This window comes from Podarcis cretensis (genome assembly GCF_951804945.1).
Source record: "Podarcis cretensis genome assembly, chromosome: 13".
NCBI classification, from domain to species: Eukaryota; Metazoa; Chordata; class Lepidosauria; order Squamata; family Lacertidae; genus Podarcis; species Podarcis cretensis.
Genome location: NC_137182.1, coordinates 23,154,677 through 23,176,111, shown reverse-complemented (window position 1 = coordinate 23,176,111; position 21,435 = coordinate 23,154,677). Strand labels below are relative to the sequence as shown.

The window sequence follows — 21,435 nt, the reverse complement described above, 5'->3', positions numbered from 1 at the left end:
TGTTTCTTCTCCCCTCGTATAAATAGTGGTCCCAGTTCACCCACCCACTAGTCCCCTCCCCCCATACGCCCCCATGTTTCTCCCTCAGGAACAGGAAAACTACCAGGCCTCCCTCCCTTTCACACATCAGTTCTTAAGCACACAGATCTGCACACACACACACACACACGTACGCACGCACACACACTCGCGGGCCGCCACGCTCAAAGGCCAGTTATAGGGTGGTGGTGGTCGGGGTGGCGCTGGGGTTTGGGGTTGGTCCATTGGTTCGGTCCTGGGCACCTCCTCCCGCGCCTTGAGCCGAGAGGCTGGCTGCAGAATTGGAACGGATCTTAGTATTGGGCAACTTGTGGTCTTTTTTCCATTTCATCCTCCTGTTTTGAAACCATATCTTGATCTGGCGCTCGGACAGGCAAAGCGAGTGGGCGATTTCCACCCTCCGCCTCCGGGTGAGGTAGCGGTTGTAGTGGAATTCCTTCTCCAGCTCCAAGACTTGCTGCCTGGTATATGCTGTTCTGGAACGCTTCGGCTCCCCTCCCGCGTAGTTGGGGTTGACTGAATGTAGAAACACAAAAGGAGGAGTGGGGCAGGGGAGAGAGAAAGAGAGCAGGAACAGGGAGGGGAGCAGGGTTGGGGGGGAGAGGAGATGGTGGGGAGCGTTACTCTTCTTCTGCCCCTTTAAAACGAAACAGAAACCACGACCTTCTCTTGGGGAAAAAAGGCTCCTGGAAGACGCCACAACCCTTTACAAAACAAGTCCCCCAAACCATACCCCTCCCGCAGCGACGCTCTGAGAGCCTGGATCTTTACCTCCTACTCGGAAAGGAGACCCGTGGGAAGGAAGTCCCACGGAGCTTAACCGTGTTTGCTCCCATCTAAACGATCATAGGAATGAGTCCCATCAAACTCAGTGGGACTGTAAGTCTCTAATATCTATCCACACAGGAGGGGAGCTCAGCGGGGCTTACCTCTGGGTAAAGAGGCATAGGATTGGACTGCCCGAATGCCAGCCATTCCTGTGGGTGTATCCAGAGTTTTCTTTTAGAACTTTGAGGGTTACACAAGGTTGATTCTGATCGCTTGAACGAGTGTCTCCCTGTCTGACCTTTCCTCTCACCCAGTGTCTCCCAATGCACCCCATTCACTGCCTAAATCTTCGCGTCTACCTTCCTGCTTCGCTGCATCTATGTTAAGCCTTACACAGCTCTTTTAAAAAACCAAAACAACCACTAATCTATTAAAAGCCAGGCTGTTCTCCTGGTCCAGAGGTCGCCTAAGTCCTCCAAGCTTTCAAACAGCTGCGCTTAAACGGCAGTGTAGAGTAATCCCATTGGAATCATTGTGGTTACTCCAGAGGATAGATCACAGTGTTAGGTGAAAAAGGACGAGAGTGATAGCGAGACGAGGAGGGGGTTGCATTCAGCTATGAACCCTAACATCACGTAACAGCCCTGCACTCCGTTTTACAGCCTCTGAGTGTTACTAGCCTTTGGGTAACTAAATGTGAAGAGAGGGAAGGAAGGCCGAATGCATATATGCGTATCAGAACCCTAATAGTTGAGTGCATATATGCGTATCAGAACCCTAATAGTTGAGTGCTAAATAGACCTACAACTTGCTCTGCAGTTCAGTTCAGCCTTAATGCTTGGGTTGAATCGCTGTCGCTAAATAGGCATAAATTCAAATACACCGACTTAAGCGTCTTGAGGATCGAGCTAGCGAGCTGCCTAAGGCTCCTGCACGTGTACGAAGGAGTTGCCTGTGCATCTCAAAGTTCTATAAAGTTTGCCCCACATGTAAGACAAACAAACCCCTCGATCGTAAGACAAGTAACCTTCTTTTCCCCCCTCTGGGAAGTCATTCCCATTGAAACCCACGAGACATCCTTCTCTGAAACGTTGCTCTGAAGGGACCATCTTAAAACAAACACCCCCCCCCAACCCCCAGCCTTGGAGAAAGGCAAAGTAGAAGTTTGCTGAAACTCTCTACTTCAATACAATTTAAGCCAACAATAAAAATAAAAGACCCCGTACCTCCTTCAAACTTTTCCTGGGGAACGTTCTCCAGTGGAAGGAAAGGAAGAAAAGAAAAGAATAAAGGACGGGGTGGGGGGGAGGAAGGAAGGAAAAGAAGGAAAGAAAGAAACTGGAGGAGGATGTTAACAGGGACTTCAAAGGCAGTTGGCCAAGAAGAGCAATAAAAATTTATGGAGGATGTAATTATAGCGCTCTGCAAACAGGGAGACCATAAATCTCCAAGGGGAATGGTTCTTTTACAACGGGGGCAATAAGCTTTTCTCTCTCTCTCTCTCTCTTCTTCTTCCCAACAAGACTTTGAGGTGCAGGTTAGTATAAAGCGAACGGCACTTTAAGGTTCACTTACCCGTGCTAACATGAACCTTCTTCATCCAAGGATAAACTACCGGTTCTTTGCAAGAGGACGGGCTTTGGTTGAGAGAGTTTTGGCTACAGGAAGGCGGTGGGCTTGGCGTGATGGATTCGCAAGTGTGGTTTGATTCGGAGAGATGGTTTTGAAGTCCAGCTGGAGCATGGACACGCTGGCTCCTGGGAGACAGGACCGATGCCGGGTGCCCAGAGCCCTGACATGGAGGATAGGATGGTTGGTTACAGGCGGACCGCGCTGGGTACAACGCCTCGGGTTGAAAAGAGTTCTCCTCTCGCCTCTGGCCGCCGAAATATTCCGGAGAATGACTGGGAAGGTAATCGTGCTGGGAATATTCTTCGCATGGTGGGAATTTGGGGTCCACATAGTTGGAGTTGATCAAGAACGAACTCATGGCCATTAATTTTGGAATTGCAAAAGGGCGCGCGCGCGCCGGCACGCACACTCCCGCTCACTCACACACACGCACACCCCAAAAAATATACTAAAATTTATTCCTATTTCTTTCGGGGCCCCCTCCCCTTCCCCCTTCTCCCTTCCTTCCCCTCCCCTTCTCACTCGTTTTCCTGTTTCGAAGAGCCCTCCTACTTTTGCCGTCAACTGAACAAAGTTAGATGTCCATGTGACCCCAGGAACCAATGGAGAGGTTTGCCTGGGATTCCCGGATAAGGAAATAATCAAGAAGGGGGGAAGGAGGGGGGAGGACGCTTTTAGCCTTTCCGTTGCCAGCACATAGTCAACTTGGAAGCAGGTTGTTTTAAAGTAAATTGGACTTAACTTTACATATAAATGCACTCAGGAACCTAGGTGGGACTCCGCATTGCGGAACAGTTATCATTATTTACTTTTTAAATATCAGGATTACCATATTTTCATATCCCGAAGAAATCTATCATCCCACAGCCAAGAAGGCACCACAAAATCCAAGTGCCCCCACCCGGTGCATTGACTGAATTAAAATCACTGTCGATACTGGCGAGCGTGCATGTGAGAGTGTACACACACGGTTCCCCATGGCAGAGTTTGCCTCGAAGTAAAAAAAGCAAAATAACAACACATGTAGTCTGAACAAATAGGAGACTGGGAGGAAAGGAAATATTCTCCTCGGTTTATGATGCATTAATCTTCTAGCTCCTGCCTAAATTTTGGTGATAGAGCCCGGCCGGTGGCAAAGATAGATAGAGCTCGTTTGAGATCGATAGAAACGCCATTAACTAATTCGGGTTACCCATCCCTTTAAAAGACAGGTTCTGGTTTAGACTGGTTCTCCCCCCACCCCGGCCAGGGGGAGAAAATATATTTTAAAAAGCATGGAGACAGAGGAGCAGGAAGAGTTAGGGCTAGTCTACAATACGATGGATTTTAAAAAATCCAGCTGCAGAAATAGCTTTTTAAAGTAGTATTGCAGTAAGGGAACATACCCTGCATTTTCCTATCTATCTCCTAAATGTCCGTTTTCATTAAGACGCAATGTATCCACCCCTTTTGGAAGCCCTCGGGGCAGGGACCTGTCTCTTCTGAGTGCTGAGTGGCGCCTGCGCACAGATGGCACCAAACAGGTAATCTTTAGAGACCTGTTTTCTCTCAGCCCTATTTACAGAAAGGCATGGTTCTAGAACAATTTCTGCAAGCATATTGAGCACAGAAGGGAAGAACTGTTCTGTTCTCTCCCTGCGAATTTCCTGTTCCGCAGAAGATACCCGATAATTTGAATCAACCTGTCTGGATGCTTAAAAGATGGGGGCGGGGCGGGGGACCCACTGTCATTAAAACATCACACCACCAACACGGAATAGTCCTTGAAGGGAAAGTCTTTTAACGATTTGCTTCGTCCTTTTTTCCTCCCTTTCTTTTCCTCCTTCTTCGTCTTGAGGGATGCGTTCCGTAGCGTTTGTGTCAACTACATATTCCCCTAGATGCGAATTTGTGACGCAGCTTCTTTTACACAAATTCGGATCTACAGGGTACATACAGAAGACAGAGAGAGATATTCTCCTTTGAGTTTGGCTAGAAGTCTTCCGCTTTGGCTTACAGCGAAGAGGAAAAGTGGGCGAAATAAAATAAAATTAAATTTAAAAAAACCCCAAATAATCCGATTTTCTTGAGGAAGGTATGTCTGGAAATATTTGCTTGCAACACACGTCGCAAAATCGCGTGGTTGTTAGCCCAACTCTGTCGCGTAATCTACTGTTGCTTCTTCCTCCGCAGAAGGAATACTGTTGCAGAAAGGTAGCCCAGAAAAGTTGGGAGGGAAGGAAGGAAAGAAGGAAAGTCTGTTGGAGGATCTAAGCAGAAACAAAGTCACTCCCAATCCACTTCAGTGAGATTTATCGTTTAATTAGAACTAAAACGACCCTGTTTGCGCGATTTCGTTGTAATAAGGAATAACATTAGGCTTATTCCGATAATTTGGTTGTCTAACACACATTTACCCAGGGGTAAGTCCCACTGAACGCAATGGGGCTTAACTCTGAGTAGGCACGTACATTATTTTACTGGAGGGAGGGAGATCTTAAAACAAATACAAATATAAACAGGAAAACAGGGTGTGGCTCTCCCCCAACACACATAGGGCAATTCCATCCCTTTTCACCCTAGGGTAGAGGAATGGGGGAGGATCAAAGGAATTTCATTTCCGAAAAAAGGGGGATATAAAGCAATAAAATATGCAGTTTGTGTAAGTAATGAAACCTTTTGCGGCAGGAAGTCGGGAGCAGCGCGGTTTTATGTAGATAGCTGTTAATGCTGCTGGTCTGGAAAAATGAGACGCGTTGGAATTCGTGTTGCGGTTTTTAAAAAATTAAAAGAAAGGAAGCGGTCCCAATATTATCTTAGTGTAGGAATAGGGAATCCTTCGGGTTACACATAATTCTTCGTCAGGTAGAACAGTTTGTTCATTATTTACTCAGCAGTTGGCACTGGACTACCTATGAGGTGTCTTCACGCTGGATGAAACTGTATCAGAGCAGAGCAATAGATTATGGTCCTATTAGTGAGGACAGTTCGTTTCTCCTACGTATCGAATATACTACCATAGGCAAGAGGTTCTTGGTATTACTGTTTTAAACCGTTTAGCCGGGGAGCGAAGGAGGAAGAAACACACGTGCTTCGAGACCAGCCTCCCACATGAGTCAAAAAATAGTTTGGAAAAAGTCAAAGCAGCCACTCGGACATTCTTGTTGTTGTCCTCCTTCCTCCCCCAAACAACCAAACCCGTGGCACGAAGGCTGCGTTAATTCATGTCTCTACACCCGCTTCCTACAACAACAGATGCTGGTTAGATAACAGACAAGGCGTTTGTGTTTTAATTCATAATGCCATATTAAGCCTATACCCCCGAGAGTCCATGCCACTGGAATCCAAATCTCCAACTTCCAGGTAATGGACCGTGCGAGCACACCCTCCAGCACCGAAGGCATCAGTTTTCCAACACGGGCATCCCGAACCTGAACGTATTTGCATGGAAGTAAGAGCTGCTGATTTCAATAGGGCTTGCTTTCAAGTCAGTAACGAGGTTCCCGGGATTCAACCACCCCCACCTTCCATGCATTTCACCAGGTGCACCGTCTAATTCAACTAATATGTCGCAACTTATTTGTAAAGTGCGCCACCCGGGTCGGGCGAGGGGAACCCATAACTGCCCCGGTTGTTTAAGTGGGGCTAATATATTGTCGGGCGACAACACAGGAAATTCGGGATCGCAGCTTCAGATTTGTCTACTAAGAACAGAGACAAGTCCGACTTGAAAGCACACCATACTCGGAATAATTTGTTTCAGTGGGAATCATTACCAAATTTAGGACCAAGGGCACTTTTGCAGAGTTGCAGGCCAACTCCAGTGCGCGGAGAGAAAGGGAAAGAACTTTCCTTCCACGAAGCCTACCAGACACAAAGGTATACCAGTTATACACCTTTGAGACATCCGCTCTCCTCTTTCTCCTGACCTTGATCGCTTCCATTTTTCATTTCCCCCGCCCTCTCCTGTTTCATCTGTATTCCATCCAGTCTTGTCTCAAGACATGGTTTTTTCGGGAAAACGAATAGCTAGGCCTACTCTTTTATTTATTTATATATATAATTTTTTTTTATTTAAAGCGCCACCGCCACTTTTTTAGAATGCTTTGCGCAAATAGACAAAGGGGGGTTTTCATCCTAGTATCACCAGCACCCCTAGCGTCTAGCAGAAATGTTCGATCCTTTCCACCCACTCCAAAACTCCCCCCCCCCGCGCACCACGCACACACAGAGGCATGGACAACAGCCTGCTGTCCCCAAATCAAAAGATACACCTCCCCCCCCCCACCGTCGCAACCATCCGTGTTTTGTTTTGGTCACTCTCGATTGCTCTAATAAAAACGTCTCAACTTTTCGGAAGTTTGCAAAGACAGATTTAGCTCAGGCGTTCTCTGCATTTCAAAGAGGCAAGTTAATGAAGCCCTAAAACGACAGAGTTTCCAAGCAGATGGGACCCACAATACATTGTTTGCATACTGCAATTAAGTTCAAACAGATAGGAAAGGACGACTGGGCAATGGTTTGCCACAGAGAGTGCACACCTTTCGGACGCTACTCGGGCGTCCCAGTAATGTGTGTGTCCCCCCCCCCATCCTCGCACAACATCAAACTCAAAGCACCTGCCAATATATGCCAATATTATTTTACTACTAAGAACTGTTATCTTCTGGCTACCTTGGGTATGATCACCGCGTGAATCCCGTTCCTCGCAATGGGGGGGGGGTGAGCTTGCGCAGGAGAACTTCCCTCTCCCCTCTAGATTACTTTCAGGACCCCCATCTAGGTAACTGCTGAGCCTGCCTCAGCGTTCAAGGCTGCTTTTCTGCACGTCGAACTAGCAGATCAGCTCCAGTTTACTACGGATAGACTTACTTCCGAGGAAATGCGTTAGGGATCGAGCCTCTTTTTTTTTTGCAATCACAGCACCCTTCTCTGTATTGAGAGCAAAAAAAACCCTGGAGGTCTTCTCCTTCAACTCCTATACCTCCCCTCCCCACACACTTTCCCCAAGGTACAAAATCCCCCTCCCCTTGTTCGCGCAGTTAAAAATAATCATCCCATGCAAGACAGGATACAAAACGCAGCAGCCTTTCCCAAGCGGTCCAGCCACAACCACAATAAAAAGAACCCGAAACACCAACCGGAAAACTGGATCCTTCCGTCGTATCTCTCCTTCCTCCATGTCAAAGATTATTTTTTTTCCACGATAGGAAATCTCTTCCTTTTCCTTTCCTCCCCCTCCCACTGCGATTGCCTTTTAAAGCCTAAGGAATAGTTGGCTACCAGCTTGCAGGGAGCCATAGGCCTAACTGAGCGTTTTCAGTTCGGATACCCGCAAGTTTTCGTATTAATCTCCATACTTTGTCAGTCTTTGTTAAACAGCTAGGCGTGTCCCCAGCGCCTCCAACATTTTAATATTTGTTAGACGCGCTGACCTGAGTTTCACCCCACTCCGGGGCTCTCCCTCTTGCATTTTCTATAATACGCTTGCATAGTTCTCTCGGTCATATTGAATTTTACCCAGGTCATTACTTTGGAGGGGTGGGGGAGATGCCACGGCAAGGAATTTTAATGCAGGCTTTCCTCTCTGTAGCGCCTGCGACTTTTTTTCAGTCTCTTTGTAAGTTGCTCTTTGGCCAGTAGATGCTTATGCAAAAGAGAAATGTGCGAGGACATATGCGCGCGCGCGCAGATAGATAGACAGATGAATTTACGAATATGTGAACGTCACTTGAGCCTGTTTATGCGTGCATCTAGATATGCATTAAATAAACACATGCATAAATTATTATTCAGCTGATGTGCCCCCCCTTTTTTTTGGCTTCGGGACCAAAACTTTTTTCATTCCAAATTTAAACTTAAACACACTTTCCTCACGCATTAATAGGATCTATTCCCTCCACCCGAAAAAAAGGAAAAGAAACAACGACCACTGAATAAAACACAATCCAGGGAAATGATACGGGGATTCCAAGGGGGGAGGAGGAGGGAGGGAAAGAAGTACATGTTCCGAAATCTCTGTGCCTTTTCCCATCACGAGTAAAGCTGCGGTTGAAAGTCACCTACGCTTATGTCATATATTCCCCCTCCCAGTTAAAGTAATTCCGGAAGGAAATTTGTTGGAAAGAAACTCTCTACCTTTGAAGCCACCAGAGGTGTTACCCTAACTCATCAAAGGTCTAGCTTCAAGAATGTAATGGATTGTGAAGGCTTGAGCTTTCCAGGCCCGTAGCTGCCTATTGTTCGATGTATGTATTGTTCACCATCTATTCTACAGGTACACACACACGCACGCACGGTGTGCTGTAGAGCAGGTTACCTGCTGCACTTGACAGAGGCATGCTATGAGAAGTCTATCGAAAAGTCAATTGGCATTAAATTATTTCTATTAATAACTCATTACATGGATTGTCTTGTGGGGGGTGGGCCCGGACTTGTAGAAATAACCTCTCGCTCTCATTTTCGCCACGAACGGGTTTTAAAGCTCGTCCAATAGCAGCTTATCCCCTTGTTCGCTCGGGTTCTTTATCCCTGACGGCTCTTCCTATAGAGGGCTGGGCTATGGTGGCAAATTGACTCTTAAACGGTAGGATACACGGGGATCTGTACTGGGAGCAAAGGAAGCGTGTGCTTGTGTGAGCCATGAAAATTCATACCGAGATGATTTTAACCTTCTGAAAACAAACGGAGTTGTTACCCACTCACATTCCCCCTCCCTTATTATTGCACAAACCTGGAGCGCTGATGACTGCGCTTCAGAGATAACTGTAGTAATTAGAGAAGCCTAGAGATGGATCGCCCAAGTTACGCTTAAAATGTAGCCCGTTTATAGTGATCTTTCATAAATACCAAGCAAAAAAAGCCTCAAGAGTTCGTTACAATTAACCTGTGTTGCTTTATGGGAGAGTACGCACGCAAATACACACCTTGAAATGCTAATATTATTATTTTTTGCTTTTGCATTTCAACCAATTTGGGATTAGATATCCGAATGGAGATATATGGAAACCAACCATTTCTATGTGACGCACCTCTCAAGAAATGCATTTTGGATGTAGAAATACCCTCTTGCTTAGGATCAGGTGTGCCTTTAAACACGCGGACCACAACCCCCTTAAACCTCTTACTCCAAATTAGGGACAACCCAATTTACAACTCAGTAACTCTGCTTAAACCTCCATCCTAACCACTTGGGTTTGGACTCAGTCCGAAACTTACGCCCAAGCAACTAGGGTAAGACAGCAACTTGTCACCCCTGGTTCTAAATATTTACACTTAAAACAATAGGGTCTTCTTGATCTTTAACAGGACTTTATATCCCGGATCCTACAACAGGCTTTATTGTAAACGAATTTCACTCTTTTCAGTGGGGCTTGCTTTTGATAGTCAACGTGTTTAGGATCTGCGCACAAATAAATTAGCTGGTAGCCAACTACGTGGTTCTGATTCATGGAGGTTCTGCAGTGAATCGCTCCTTTCCACCTACATCGTGCAACAAGGCGGGGGGACGGGACTGTTCTTCATATAGAATCGACTGACGCTAAATTCCATTTAATCCGCTAAATGTTGAACAGGACAGTTATAAGAAAGGAAGAACAGGAGCTCAGGTGCTTCTGCGGTCTGCGTGTGTGTACTTAGAATGGTTTCATAATTTTTCCTTCCAACTGTACCATTATCCTAACCGCTGAGATCAACCCCTTCATTTGAAATTAAAATGATTTATTTATTTTACTGTCGACTTTAATCCGGCCTGGTTCGTTCTTTATTGTTGCCGAATATATTCTGCACCAGTAATTCGGATGAGGAATGATCCCCAAACACACACGTATAAATTCAGAGGAGGTGCATGCCCTAACACTCTTGCAACAGAGTTTTAGAAATTAAATCTGTCAGCCAATCGAATATTCGATTCCTCTCAGCCATTTGACCGAGCAATGTATTAATGAGCAGAAAACGGTTAATTACCACTGCATTGCTAAGCCTCTCTGAAGACACCGTTAAGACTCTTAACTTCAGTTATCTTCTTAATTTAAGAGGATCCTGAAGTAAGTGGACAATCCCTCCTAAATGTGAGATGATTTGCAATCGACTAAATAAAAGGCGCTTTTTATCGGAAGGAAAAGTAAACGTATTAAATGTTATTAATCAAATTCGGGAATATGGAATAATCTCTCTTCGAATACTCTGACGTTGACGGACAGTATATAATTATCTAAAGAAAATTAATATAATAAAGTGAAACAAACCCCAGATTCCAAATGCCTTGAAAATAAGCCAGCTCAGAACCCATCAGTATTGTGGAAGATCCAAGGTTAAGATATTGTCCGACAATTTATTTTAAGACAGTATTGGTACTGCTTTCCAGTTTTAGGAGGCAAAGTCTCTACAGCAATTAATTCCCTAAAAGACAAAGTCATAGTTATTAACCCATTAACCCCTGATAGTTAATCTGTAAAACTTTACAGAACACCCCAACAGGAAGTTGCATAGGAGAACTTCCGGGATGCTTCATATTTCCTATATTACTAGAGGATTAAGGCTGAAATTTATCCTGCGCAAGACCGAAATGAATGGGCGCTGAGCAAAACCGAGATAGTTTTTTAAAAAAAAATCAACAGGGTTTGTTTGCATATGGGAAATGGATGCTGGACTCTGCCCTAAATCCCCTACAGCTTGGAGTTTATGATAAAATATTTTAGAAGTATTCTTTGACACATCCTATATTGTTTCCAATTCCTTTGTTTATTATTCATTTTAATGACGTGATACGTATTTTTATAGTTATTTGATTTCAAAAAAGCATACATCTTTACCCTGGGAACACCCCTTCAACTTTGGTTCAGTGATTATTTTCCCCATGGGGATGTGTGGAAGATTACAAAGATTATTTTAATTAAAATATTACGTTATAAATGTTCGCTGTGTAGCAAGGATTTATAATGCTTTAATAATAATAATAATAATAATAATAATAATAATCCACGTTATTGAATTAATATATTATAGCTCTTTAATTTATAGTATACATAGATGATCACAGCAGTTAAAGAGCTTGTACAGAAAAGGAAACTGTTCAAAAGAATAAACGTGTGTGTTCTAAATCTGCGCCGACTAGAAGGTTGTGATCCAGCAGGAAGCTCTTATGCGCAAACGCCATTGTGGTGAATGAATGAAAGCACTGCCCCGATCCTGCGTAGTGTCCATTCACTCTAATGGCCCTTACCCAGGAAGAACTGCCTGCGGCACAGAGCCCAAACTGTTCAGTACAGTAGTTAGTTAGTTAGAAAGAGAGAGAGAGATCGACCCAAGGCACCCCCAACATCAAGCTCAAAATACTACCACCTCATCATCCCAGCTAACCTGCCTGCCCCCAGCCTCCCAGCTCCACCTTGTCTCCCTTTTATAGACAGCAGCTCTGTAACATTTTGAGTCGCCTCTCTCTACACTTCTAACTCTTACCTCGCGATCGTATTCTCTCATCCCTAGCCAGTAAACAAGCAAGGTCTCTTCCCCTCCCCCCCACGCTACACCATCACCCTTCTCCCTCCCCCTCCCCTCCCCCCTCCCTCTCCTCTTTAGCACTGACATCCAGTCTATCAGCCTCAAACACAAGACCGGGTCTCGCACCGCCTAAACTTTTGACCCTCGCCTTTTTGACCCCTCGGAGCTATAATGGCGTTCTATCCAATCTACCAACGACCATATTCACCTCTCCTAGTCTTCAGAACCTGCGCAGACTTTCTTTCTTTCTTTCTTTCTTTCTTTCTTTCTTTCTTTCTTTCTTTCTTTCGTTTTCCCCTCATTTCACTCAGCGTTTGCAACCCACCTCCAATCCCTATATCCACCCCCTCCTCCCAAACCACACTTTAAAAGGGTGCTGCGTGCTGGGGGGTGGGGAGGGAACTGGAAGAAAAGGACAGCTGGGCTCGACGCCTTGAGAACCAGTTTTTCTTTTATTTGCCAATTTGAGAGTTACCCTGCTGCAATAGCAGAGCGCCCTGTTTTCGCCGTTTTAGTGCTGGGGAGCTGCACGGTTGCAGAAGGTGGCTCGCGGCTCCCCCCACCCCGCAGTGGGGAGGGCGGGGTTCGCCGTGCATTTGGGCGAAGCTTCCTGGGGGATAAATGAAGACTTCTTCAAAGAGCTCGCCAGAAAGGCTCAGGAAGTGACCCTGGATAGCTGCGGTGGATTGGTCTGAAGCGGGCTCTGCTGGTTATACTGAGTTGTTACAAGCTTTTGAGATTTCCGCCCCCCCCCCAATTCCAATCTCGCCACCCCACCCCCCTCTTTCGCACACCGATATAATACTTCGCATAGTTTATTTTAAGGGAAGTTTGCCTTTTTTTGTGCCTCCATCTGCGAAACAGCAGCAGGACCTTCATTAAACTGTGTTTCAATAAATCCCAAAAGATCAGGTAGTGTTAGTTTGCACCCAAGCCAGGAACAACAACAACCCGAAATAAAAACTTGCGGAGTTGGGGCCCTTTAGAGTCCAGAACTGAACTGGCTTAAGTTGCAATCCTACGCACTCTTAGTTGCGAGGCATTCCCATTGGGTTTCACTTGGGCTTAGGTTCTGGGAGCGACCACGGAACATACAAGAACCCCCTTCATGAGATGCAATATTTTGAGGTGTATTGAGCCACACTCAGGATAAACACTTAAATTACTCAAGTCCACTGATTTTAGTGGGTCTACTCTGAGTATGACAACCGTGGGGAAGCACCCAAGAGTTGCGCCCTTTTTGTAACGTGATTGCCTCCCCCGATTTAGCAAAGCAGAATGAACATTTCATTCTAATTGCACTGCTGTTGTTTTAAATAAAGCAGCCCAAGAGAGGAAGGACAGAATCGTGGAAGGAAGATCTTCTAAATTCCTTTAAGGCACCCAACCCTCACACATATATATGGATAAATTTGGGGCAGTGAGACGGAGTGATATACTTGGGAAAGAGCATTAAAACTGTTCAGGAGCTGTTGATTTCTTATGAGACACAAATCAAAACTGTCATCTTCAAAGTTAACGTTTATTTCATGTGTGGAAGGAACAGAGGGCTGTGACCTTTGGATGAAGAATATGCACGTGCTGATCAATTACCCTGTTAACAGATGTTGGTACTATCATGTCATCTGATCAAACCTTCATCCCCCAGAAACCAAGTCGGCAACGTGTTTCTATAGGTCAAATGATTTATTAGGGAGTAATAAATATATAATCTCATATAAACGATACCTCAGTCTTACTTACTTTCTTTTGTCCGTCCATCCAAGCACCAACCAAGCAACACATTTATGTAGCAACGCCAATGCAGTCAAAGCGGTTTACAATAGTAAGGAAAAATAGAGGAGGAGGGAAGAAGAAAACAAGCAAACTCAAGCACTAGTTGGTATCATCTCTATCACCTCTATTTGCTTGGGAATAGCTCCCATGAATATTTTGAAGCGTGTTTGAAGCAATCAGGAGAGTGGTGATATTCGTTTCCTCTTCTAACAAGGCGTGTGCGGGTAAACACCTACGAAAACTTGCTTCTCCACGTCATCTAGCCGGCTATATCTTCTCCCCTTAACACTCCCTCCCCCCCCAGCAAAGTATTTTTCACTTCTCACCTTTTCAACAACATCCCAGGCTATCATCGTTGTTCTCTTTTCTACAGACTGGAGGGAGACTAACGCTGAGTGACAGCGGCTTGCCAGGGGCTGCCCAGAAAACAATGTTTGAGATTAGATTCTGTCCAGGCCATGCCACCCATCCTCTCGACTATGTTCTTGTCTGCATATACTTGGTCAAACCAGAATGGGTGCTCATTCGTTTGTTCTTAATTTCAGCTGTGGCGTGTTTTTGTGTTTTTGCTTTGTTTTAATTTCAACAAACCGAATGTGGTTCCGAATTGTGGAAATTTGGAAGGAGAGCTTACAGAAGGCGTGGATGGTTGTGAAAGACCACTAAAACATGAGCCTTAAAATGAGACTCTCCCCCCAAGTACTTGAGGAAGAGTCACCCATTGCATTTTGATTTGGGGCGGGCAGGCGGGGGCGGGGTGGGGGAGAAGAAGAGGGGTTCTCCTATATAGATGCTGCTCTTTACCTCTCTGTCTGCTGACCTGGGAATGATCCCGAGTTCCTATGAATTATTGATGAGCTATAAGGACCGTTCCCCCCCTTCTTTCAGTATGCAAACCCCATTACACTGTTAAAATGGCGATTTAATCGTTTAGAATAGCTTTGCTTTGCTTCCTGCTCGCGCCCTCTCCCCCCTCCCCTCAAGACAACTCATTTGTGCCCCCTTTTCATTTAATTTTCTTAATTAAAATCCTTTCACAGATTTTAATCCCTCTCCTTTTCTCTTCTGGTAAAGGAGAGAGAGAGAGAGAGAGAGAGAGAAGGACCTTATAGTTAAAAGAGCAAAACTGCTTTTTAAAACCAGTTGTTTTAAACAATCGTAAACCCGCCAGCTTATTTTTAAATCAAGAAGAATAGGGGCGGTATTTTTTCTTTGGTGTTTTAATCCGGATTACAGGGCTTTTTAAAGGGGGGATGGAACAAACTCGAGACAATTCAGCAACCACTCTTGCACCATGAAATGATGCCTAGTTGGGCAAAGAGAGATATAATAATGAACATTATGTGGGTGGGAGGGAGTGTAGAAATAGCGAGACAGACAGACACCTATGGCATCCTACAGCCAAAGTTAAGATCATTATGCAGTGCAATCTCATACATGACTCACACTGTGTTCAGTGGGGCTTACTCACAGGTTGGTATTGATAGGATTACAGTTTAAGTCCCCTTGGTTTTATTGATGGAATGAAGCAGGTGCCTGAATCTCTCCCGTTGAACTAAATGGCATTTTAAAGTGCTCAGGTTGGTGGAATCGAGGTCCTGTTTTATTTTTGCTTCTAGTGCCTGTGGCCGGGTACTTAAAAAAAATAATACAAAAAAGTCCCCTCCTATATCCGAATTAAAACAGTTTTTAGCAACATAATATGGTCTTAAACCCCTCATTTCCGCCATTAGTACCTCTGGAAGATCCATTCTGTTATTTGACTTGGGTACAGGTAGAAGACAGAAATCGGGAGCAAACATAAATTCTTATGCGATTATCTGCATCCTTTTCTCTGCCTCTTGCTTTTGGAAGTGTGCAGTCTTAGACACACATCCCTGAGAGTCCCATTGAACTCAACGGGAACTACTTCTGAATATGTATGGCTAGGGTTGCACTGTAAGCGAAGAGAGACTGTCTCCACCATTGCTATACAGTTTACTAAAAGAAAGGAAAATAACACACACCCGCTATCAAAGTCCTTCTACACACTTTGCTACACATGCCATCATCTTGTAAGATGTGAGTTCAGGGCCCAATTTTGGATAGGAGGTGTATTCCCAGCAGCTGACAGGGGGGAAATAAACCACTTCACTTTGTTCTTAAATATCCATTTGTCTACGGCCCTGATAAACAATAACCTTAGAGTTGGGTATCACCACAGGCATGTGGAAAAGCTTGCAAGTTAAATGTATACATTTAACCAAACATCTGTGCAAAAGCTTGGAATGCCAAAAATTCTGCATGGCATAAGTGCTTGAATCTGCTCTCCCACAACACATTACATGACAATTGCTTCAAAGTAGGGCTGAGGTGCCTGCAAGCCACAAAGCAAATATTTTAGAGACACTTCTCCACTCTATCCAGATGTAAAAGCTTTGTGGCCAGTTTAGTAAATCTATTTCTTTAGCTATCTATATAAATATCTGTGCAGGTTATGCTCATGCATAGTAAGTAGATGGCTATAAGGTCGTGTTTGAGTGTGTGTGTGTGTGTGTGTGTGTGTGAGAGAGAGAGAGAGAGAGAGAGAGAGAGAGAGAGAGAGAGAAAGGGGTATTCATACAATGGTTTATACACACACATGCGCCTGCAATGAATAGGGTGGACTGGTTATCATGAGGCCAACAGAGTTCAAGGGGAGTTTATCCATTGACTTCAAAGAACATTGGATCTGACCTTTTGTGGTCAAGAAGTCAACTATTGTCGCCTGACAAACGTACTACTTAGAGAGGTGTATATTGGCTGGTCTGGAGCAGATTGTCTCCTCCTCCCCAACACCCCCCCTTCACAATTTGTGAGGATAGGCTGGAAAGATTAATTGGGAAAGATTCGAACAGGATGCATAAAAGGCCCACTTCTGTTTTGGGAAGGTCTGGGATCTTTGGGGGAGGGGCAGGGAGGATGTGTGTGCAGTTTATTATGTACAACTGCTAATTACAGTAGCAGACTACTACTACTCTTGAAATTCACCATCACTGTTACAATAACTTTACTAGCAGAGGTGTACAAAAAAGAAAGAAAAGAAAAGCCACAGTCCTAAATACCCCCGGACACTGTACCTAACCAATATTATTGAAACCAATGTGTCTTAATTTTCACTTCCTCCTGTTTGGAATGGACGATTTTCGACTCCTCCTACTACCCACCCCTGAATCTTGTTCAGTAGTAGCAACTTCTCCACTGCGTGATATCATGAAAAGAGAAAAAAATTGCAGGGAGAAACTTCAAAAGACCAAATATAATTCGGATTTGCAGAATTCGTGAAGAGAAAATATTATTATTATTATTATTAATAATGCAAACTCCATTGTATAGAATTATATAGAATATGATATTATCTAGATATGCTGTATATACGACTAGTGTTTCTTGTTTACATTGTATATAATGAAATTTCACTACTGCTAATAATAATAATAATAATAAACAACGATAGGCAATTGGAGGTGAGTAGTATTTTCTGGTGAAACCCTCTTGTATCTAGGAAGAATTGCCTTCCTGTTTACTCTCCCATGAAGACTTTCTCAAGCCGTTGCAGGGAAAAGCAAACAAACTAAGAACAAGGAACAAGAATAGGAAGAAAAAGATAAGAGAGGAATTTCTACTTTTCCTTACTATAAACTCCCACTGGCCATAATAAACACTGGGGTTTGTGGAGAAAGAAAAGCAACTTTGGAAAACACACCAGGAGAAGAAAAGTGAGTTATAGAAGGGAATCTTTGACTTAACTCTGAATGCAGATGAACAGAGAATATGCACAGAAAACCTAAAGAATTTTGCCTCCTCTGTTGGGACAGTTCTAGCTTGTGGAAAGGATTTAACAGGGGGGCGGGGAAGGGAGGTCAGCTTTAGGACTGCGGATCAGTGGCCAGGCTTAACAGATTATTCTGAGATGATTCTACTTTCCCTTCTTTAGATGTTTTGGGCAGGACAGAAGCAAGGGAAACACCCACCCGTCACCCTTATGAAGGGGTGGCCTCCCTTGTGCCGTCTTTCTTTCGACGCACGGAATGCCCTTCCCATTAAAATGGAACCGGATGGAATCAGCCCAACAAACACAACGGCCAGGATCAAACGAGGTGCTAGGGATGGGACGCTGGACCTGGTTCTCTTGAGACACCGCAGGTATCATCCTGATAGGATGCCCTTCTTGCCTTGGCTGTGTGGGATAGCAGTCCTGCAGCGTAATCCTAGGCATGTTTCCTCGGAAGTATGGCACACTGAGTTGCAAAGAACATACTCCCCCAACTTACCTAACCCCACTTACGTATTGAATTTGAGTGCAATAGGACTTTACTCAGGCGTGGTTAAGACTGCAGTGTCAGCCTGCATAGGATCGCAAGCCTTCCTGCCACATATGCCGCAATACGCAAATGAGAAATGTAGGTATGTAGGTGCATAGGCGTGGGGATTCATCGTACAGGCAGATAAATCACAAACATGCAAAGAGAGAAGTGTGGACTGGATAGGAAGAAAGGGAGGTTCATGGAATGGAGAAACTCCTTAGCAATAAGGTCCTCTGTTTTCCGACCCTGGAAACCAGAGATCTCCATTCTTCCCATCCATAGGTATTACTCCTTCACTCCGTGCCCATAGTCTGGATTATTGGCCAGTGTCCCAGTGCCAATAAATTGGCCGGAATGGAAAGCAATGTCGTTCATATATGTGTATGAGCGCCCATACCAAACGTCGGCGTCCTTCCTGAGACCAGATACAGATTCGATGAGACAGCAGTATTTCATAGAGCAGATAAGAGTGCATGACTGGCGCACAGCCTGCGAACCTAAACGGGTAGCATTCCTTTCTCTCTCATTCTGTGGAGATGTATCTATCTATTTTACAGGTGTGCATGCGTGTGTAAGCTGGCTTGTGGCAGCCCCTAAAGTTTGACTCATTTATTTCGTGTTCAAGAGCACGATCCAGTCAAGGTTAAAGTTCCATTTAATTCAATGGAATATATTTACGCAACTGCCTAACTCTTCAGCTGAATTATATGGGAGTAGGATGTGCTTAAGGATAGGTGGGTCATAACTCCAAAGGGGTTTTTTCAGAAGAACAAAGGTGTACTGTATTATGTACTGAGAGACATTCGGAGTAAGGTTTTAGAGAATATGGTCTTTCCCCATTCAAGCCAGCAAGCCACCATCACCAGACACATTGCACAACTGTAGTCAAGTGTGTTCTCAGATCCTGCTCTCAGAGAAGGGCACAGAGTCAATAGGGGACAGTCTTCAGAAACAGGAGGAAGGATGGTCTTAATGTTGTAGGAAGGGAGAAGCAGCAAAAGTGGTCCCTTTTATCCTGCACCGAAAGACATGTGTCTACCAAATGTTACACAGCCCTAAAGATCCTAGCTTCAAGCAATGGAGGGGGGAGGGAGGAAAGGGGGAATATAACACTTGGAAAATATTATTTAACCCACAAAACCACCAGAGTTCATCCAGCAGGGTTACTTACTTAAAGTCTATTTCAATGAATAGTGTTCTTGCCTAGGCCCCATTCTTTTAAATGGAACTTGTGAGAGATAATTCAGGTTGGAAAATGGTACCTTCGCACCAGCTCATTTTTGAAAGCGGGTGCGGAAATATGCAAAAAAAAAACCACACAACACCCCAAAACCCACAATGCCTACAAATCAGTTAGAAACTGCTCTGCTTATGGAAAAGCAAGGCCTCTTTGAATCTCTGATTTACTAGTAATTTTCATTAAAATGAAGAGGAGCAAGGTAGCATAAAGAAGAAGGGCTGGTAGCGAGGTTACAGCAGAGTCAACATCTCATTTCATCGGTCCGAATGAGTTTGTGGTTTGTTTGTTTTTAAACGCCAACACACAATTTACATTTCAGTTCTGTGCTACTTTATTCGGAGGTAAGCTCTCAAAGCACAGTGGGATATACCCCAGATATAAGTGTGCATAGGTTTGCATAGGAGAAGACTGCATATACCATTGAAGCCTATGGAATGCAGCTGTCATTTTGAAGCCCTGAGGCTCCTTCTTATCTAAGTCCAGGACTGAAGATCCTATACAGCCCCTTATTCCTGAACGTAAGAAGCAAGCAAGCTTCAAAACTCAAACAAGGTTTGTCCCACTCCCTCCCTGTGTTTTAAAATATTTCATTTGGCTGATCCAACAACAACAGTAAATAGAAGTTTCTAAAGCTCTTTGGTATAATCGCGTTAAAGTCCAGATTCAAACAGCTTTAGGTCAAGTGCTGGATGTTTATGCTTAAAGCATCCTCAAGACAAGAGGATTTTTTACATTCATTGATCAGCATCTGGATTAGGCCCCATCTGGAAAGCCTCTGCTACCTTTATGATGAACCTTTTCTATTTGGACGGAAGAAACGGGAAGTTTCAAACATTTATGGGGCATGGAGCAGTATCTCTCCCCTCCTCCAAAAAAACTCATTTCCCTTTTCCAAAGGCGCCTTGCTTCGGACAGAGAAGATTCCATAAGTGGGCGAGATGGAAACCTGTCCCATTTAACAAACCGCAGTCTCTTCCACCTTTATATCAGCCAAGCAACTAGCCTGGGCACATTGACTTGGAAGTAAGCCCAACTTGATCACGGTGCTTACTTCCGGGGGGGAAAATATGCATAGCAGGGAGTTGCACAAGACACGGGGACGCACCACATAGGACACTATCCACGGGAAAGTACATGCTCTTTGATCTTCATTTCCACCAGGCTTGCGCAGGAGAACTTCCCAGGCCATGGTTAGCAGCAACATGTGGAAAATTACTAATATACCGAGGAAGCGAAGGAAGATACCTTGTAAAATGGGGTGTGGGGGTTGGGAGGCCAAAGGAAACGTCCCGAACGACAGAAATACTAAAGATTGGGGAGGGGGATTTAAATTGTGAACGTCCAATGTTCTGACGGTAAGTTATTCAGGAATACACACACACGCGCGCGGTTAAAAAGCAAGAGTGTCTCTCAAAGTCTACATTTTGCTTTCCCAGCGTGCGCACACACAGGACACACAGGCAGACGCAGACAGAACAGCCTCTGTTGAAAGCAAGCCGTCGAAATCAATCCTACTGATTCTGATAGGAATCACTTCTAAGTAAGTGTGCTTAAGACCTAGACATCAATACACGCCCAAGACCCGAATACACCCGCAAAGTGCTTTACAAGAGCTACCAAGGACCTCAGCGAAGTTGTCATACATAATCCCCTCTCTCCCTCGAGCAAAATCCTTGGAGCACTCCGTAGTGACATCGCCATTCATCGAGATGGAACGCTTCATCTTATTTCCTCTTCTTCTGCTAACCATATGCCTATATACATACATACATACATACATACATAACGTGGGCCACTCCAAGGGAGTACTGGGGCCTTAACATTCATTTAGCTAAGACTGTACAGAAGCAAGCTGGAAAGAGAGACGAGAATCCCTCCCCCCCGCCCAATCTCTAGCAATCTAGCCTTTTAAAAGTCATTTAACCAGATAGTATTTCAAGAGAAACTTACTTTAAGCTTAGCAGTTTCTAAGTCCTCTGGAGTAAACACTGAACCATCAATGCTTCCTGTTCCAGCAATGGAGAAGCCTTTATCTAGCCTGGAAAAGTGATCTCCCATTCCTGCCCCTCTCCAAGCCAAAGCAGGCAGTTAAAATGTCACTTAACATTCTGGAGAATGTGAAATATATTGTACATTGTCAACTCCCCAAAACCATAAAACTAACTTTATGGACCT

At 44.5% G+C, this 21,435-nt stretch overlaps 2 protein-coding genes across 6 annotated transcripts in view; both read right to left on the bottom strand.

The window, feature by feature from the left end:
• Positions 1–21,435, bottom strand: part of HOXB3 (homeobox B3) — an 84,424-nt gene that overhangs the window by 42,099 nt on the left and 20,890 nt on the right. The window contains exon 1 of one of the 5 annotated variants that reach the window (XM_079949846.1): positions 21,211–21,324. The exons of 3 other annotated variants lie outside the window; for them this stretch is intronic. The gene's annotated coding sequence lies outside the window, so the exon portion shown is untranslated. Of the gene's footprint in view, positions 1–7,559; positions 7,777–21,210; positions 21,325–21,435 lie in introns of those variants that run through there. One more of the 5 variants, XM_079949845.1, reaches the window with a different exon arrangement.
• On the bottom strand, positions 51–2,931 carry HOXB4 (homeobox B4). Its single transcript, XM_079950068.1, has 2 exons — positions 2,383–2,931; positions 51–555 (listed from the first exon to the last, which is right to left on the bottom strand). The coding sequence occupies exons 1-2, from the start codon at positions 2,801–2,803 to the stop codon at positions 215–217; spliced, it is 762 nt and encodes a 253-aa protein (XP_079806194.1). The 5' UTR covers positions 2,804–2,931; the 3' UTR covers positions 51–214.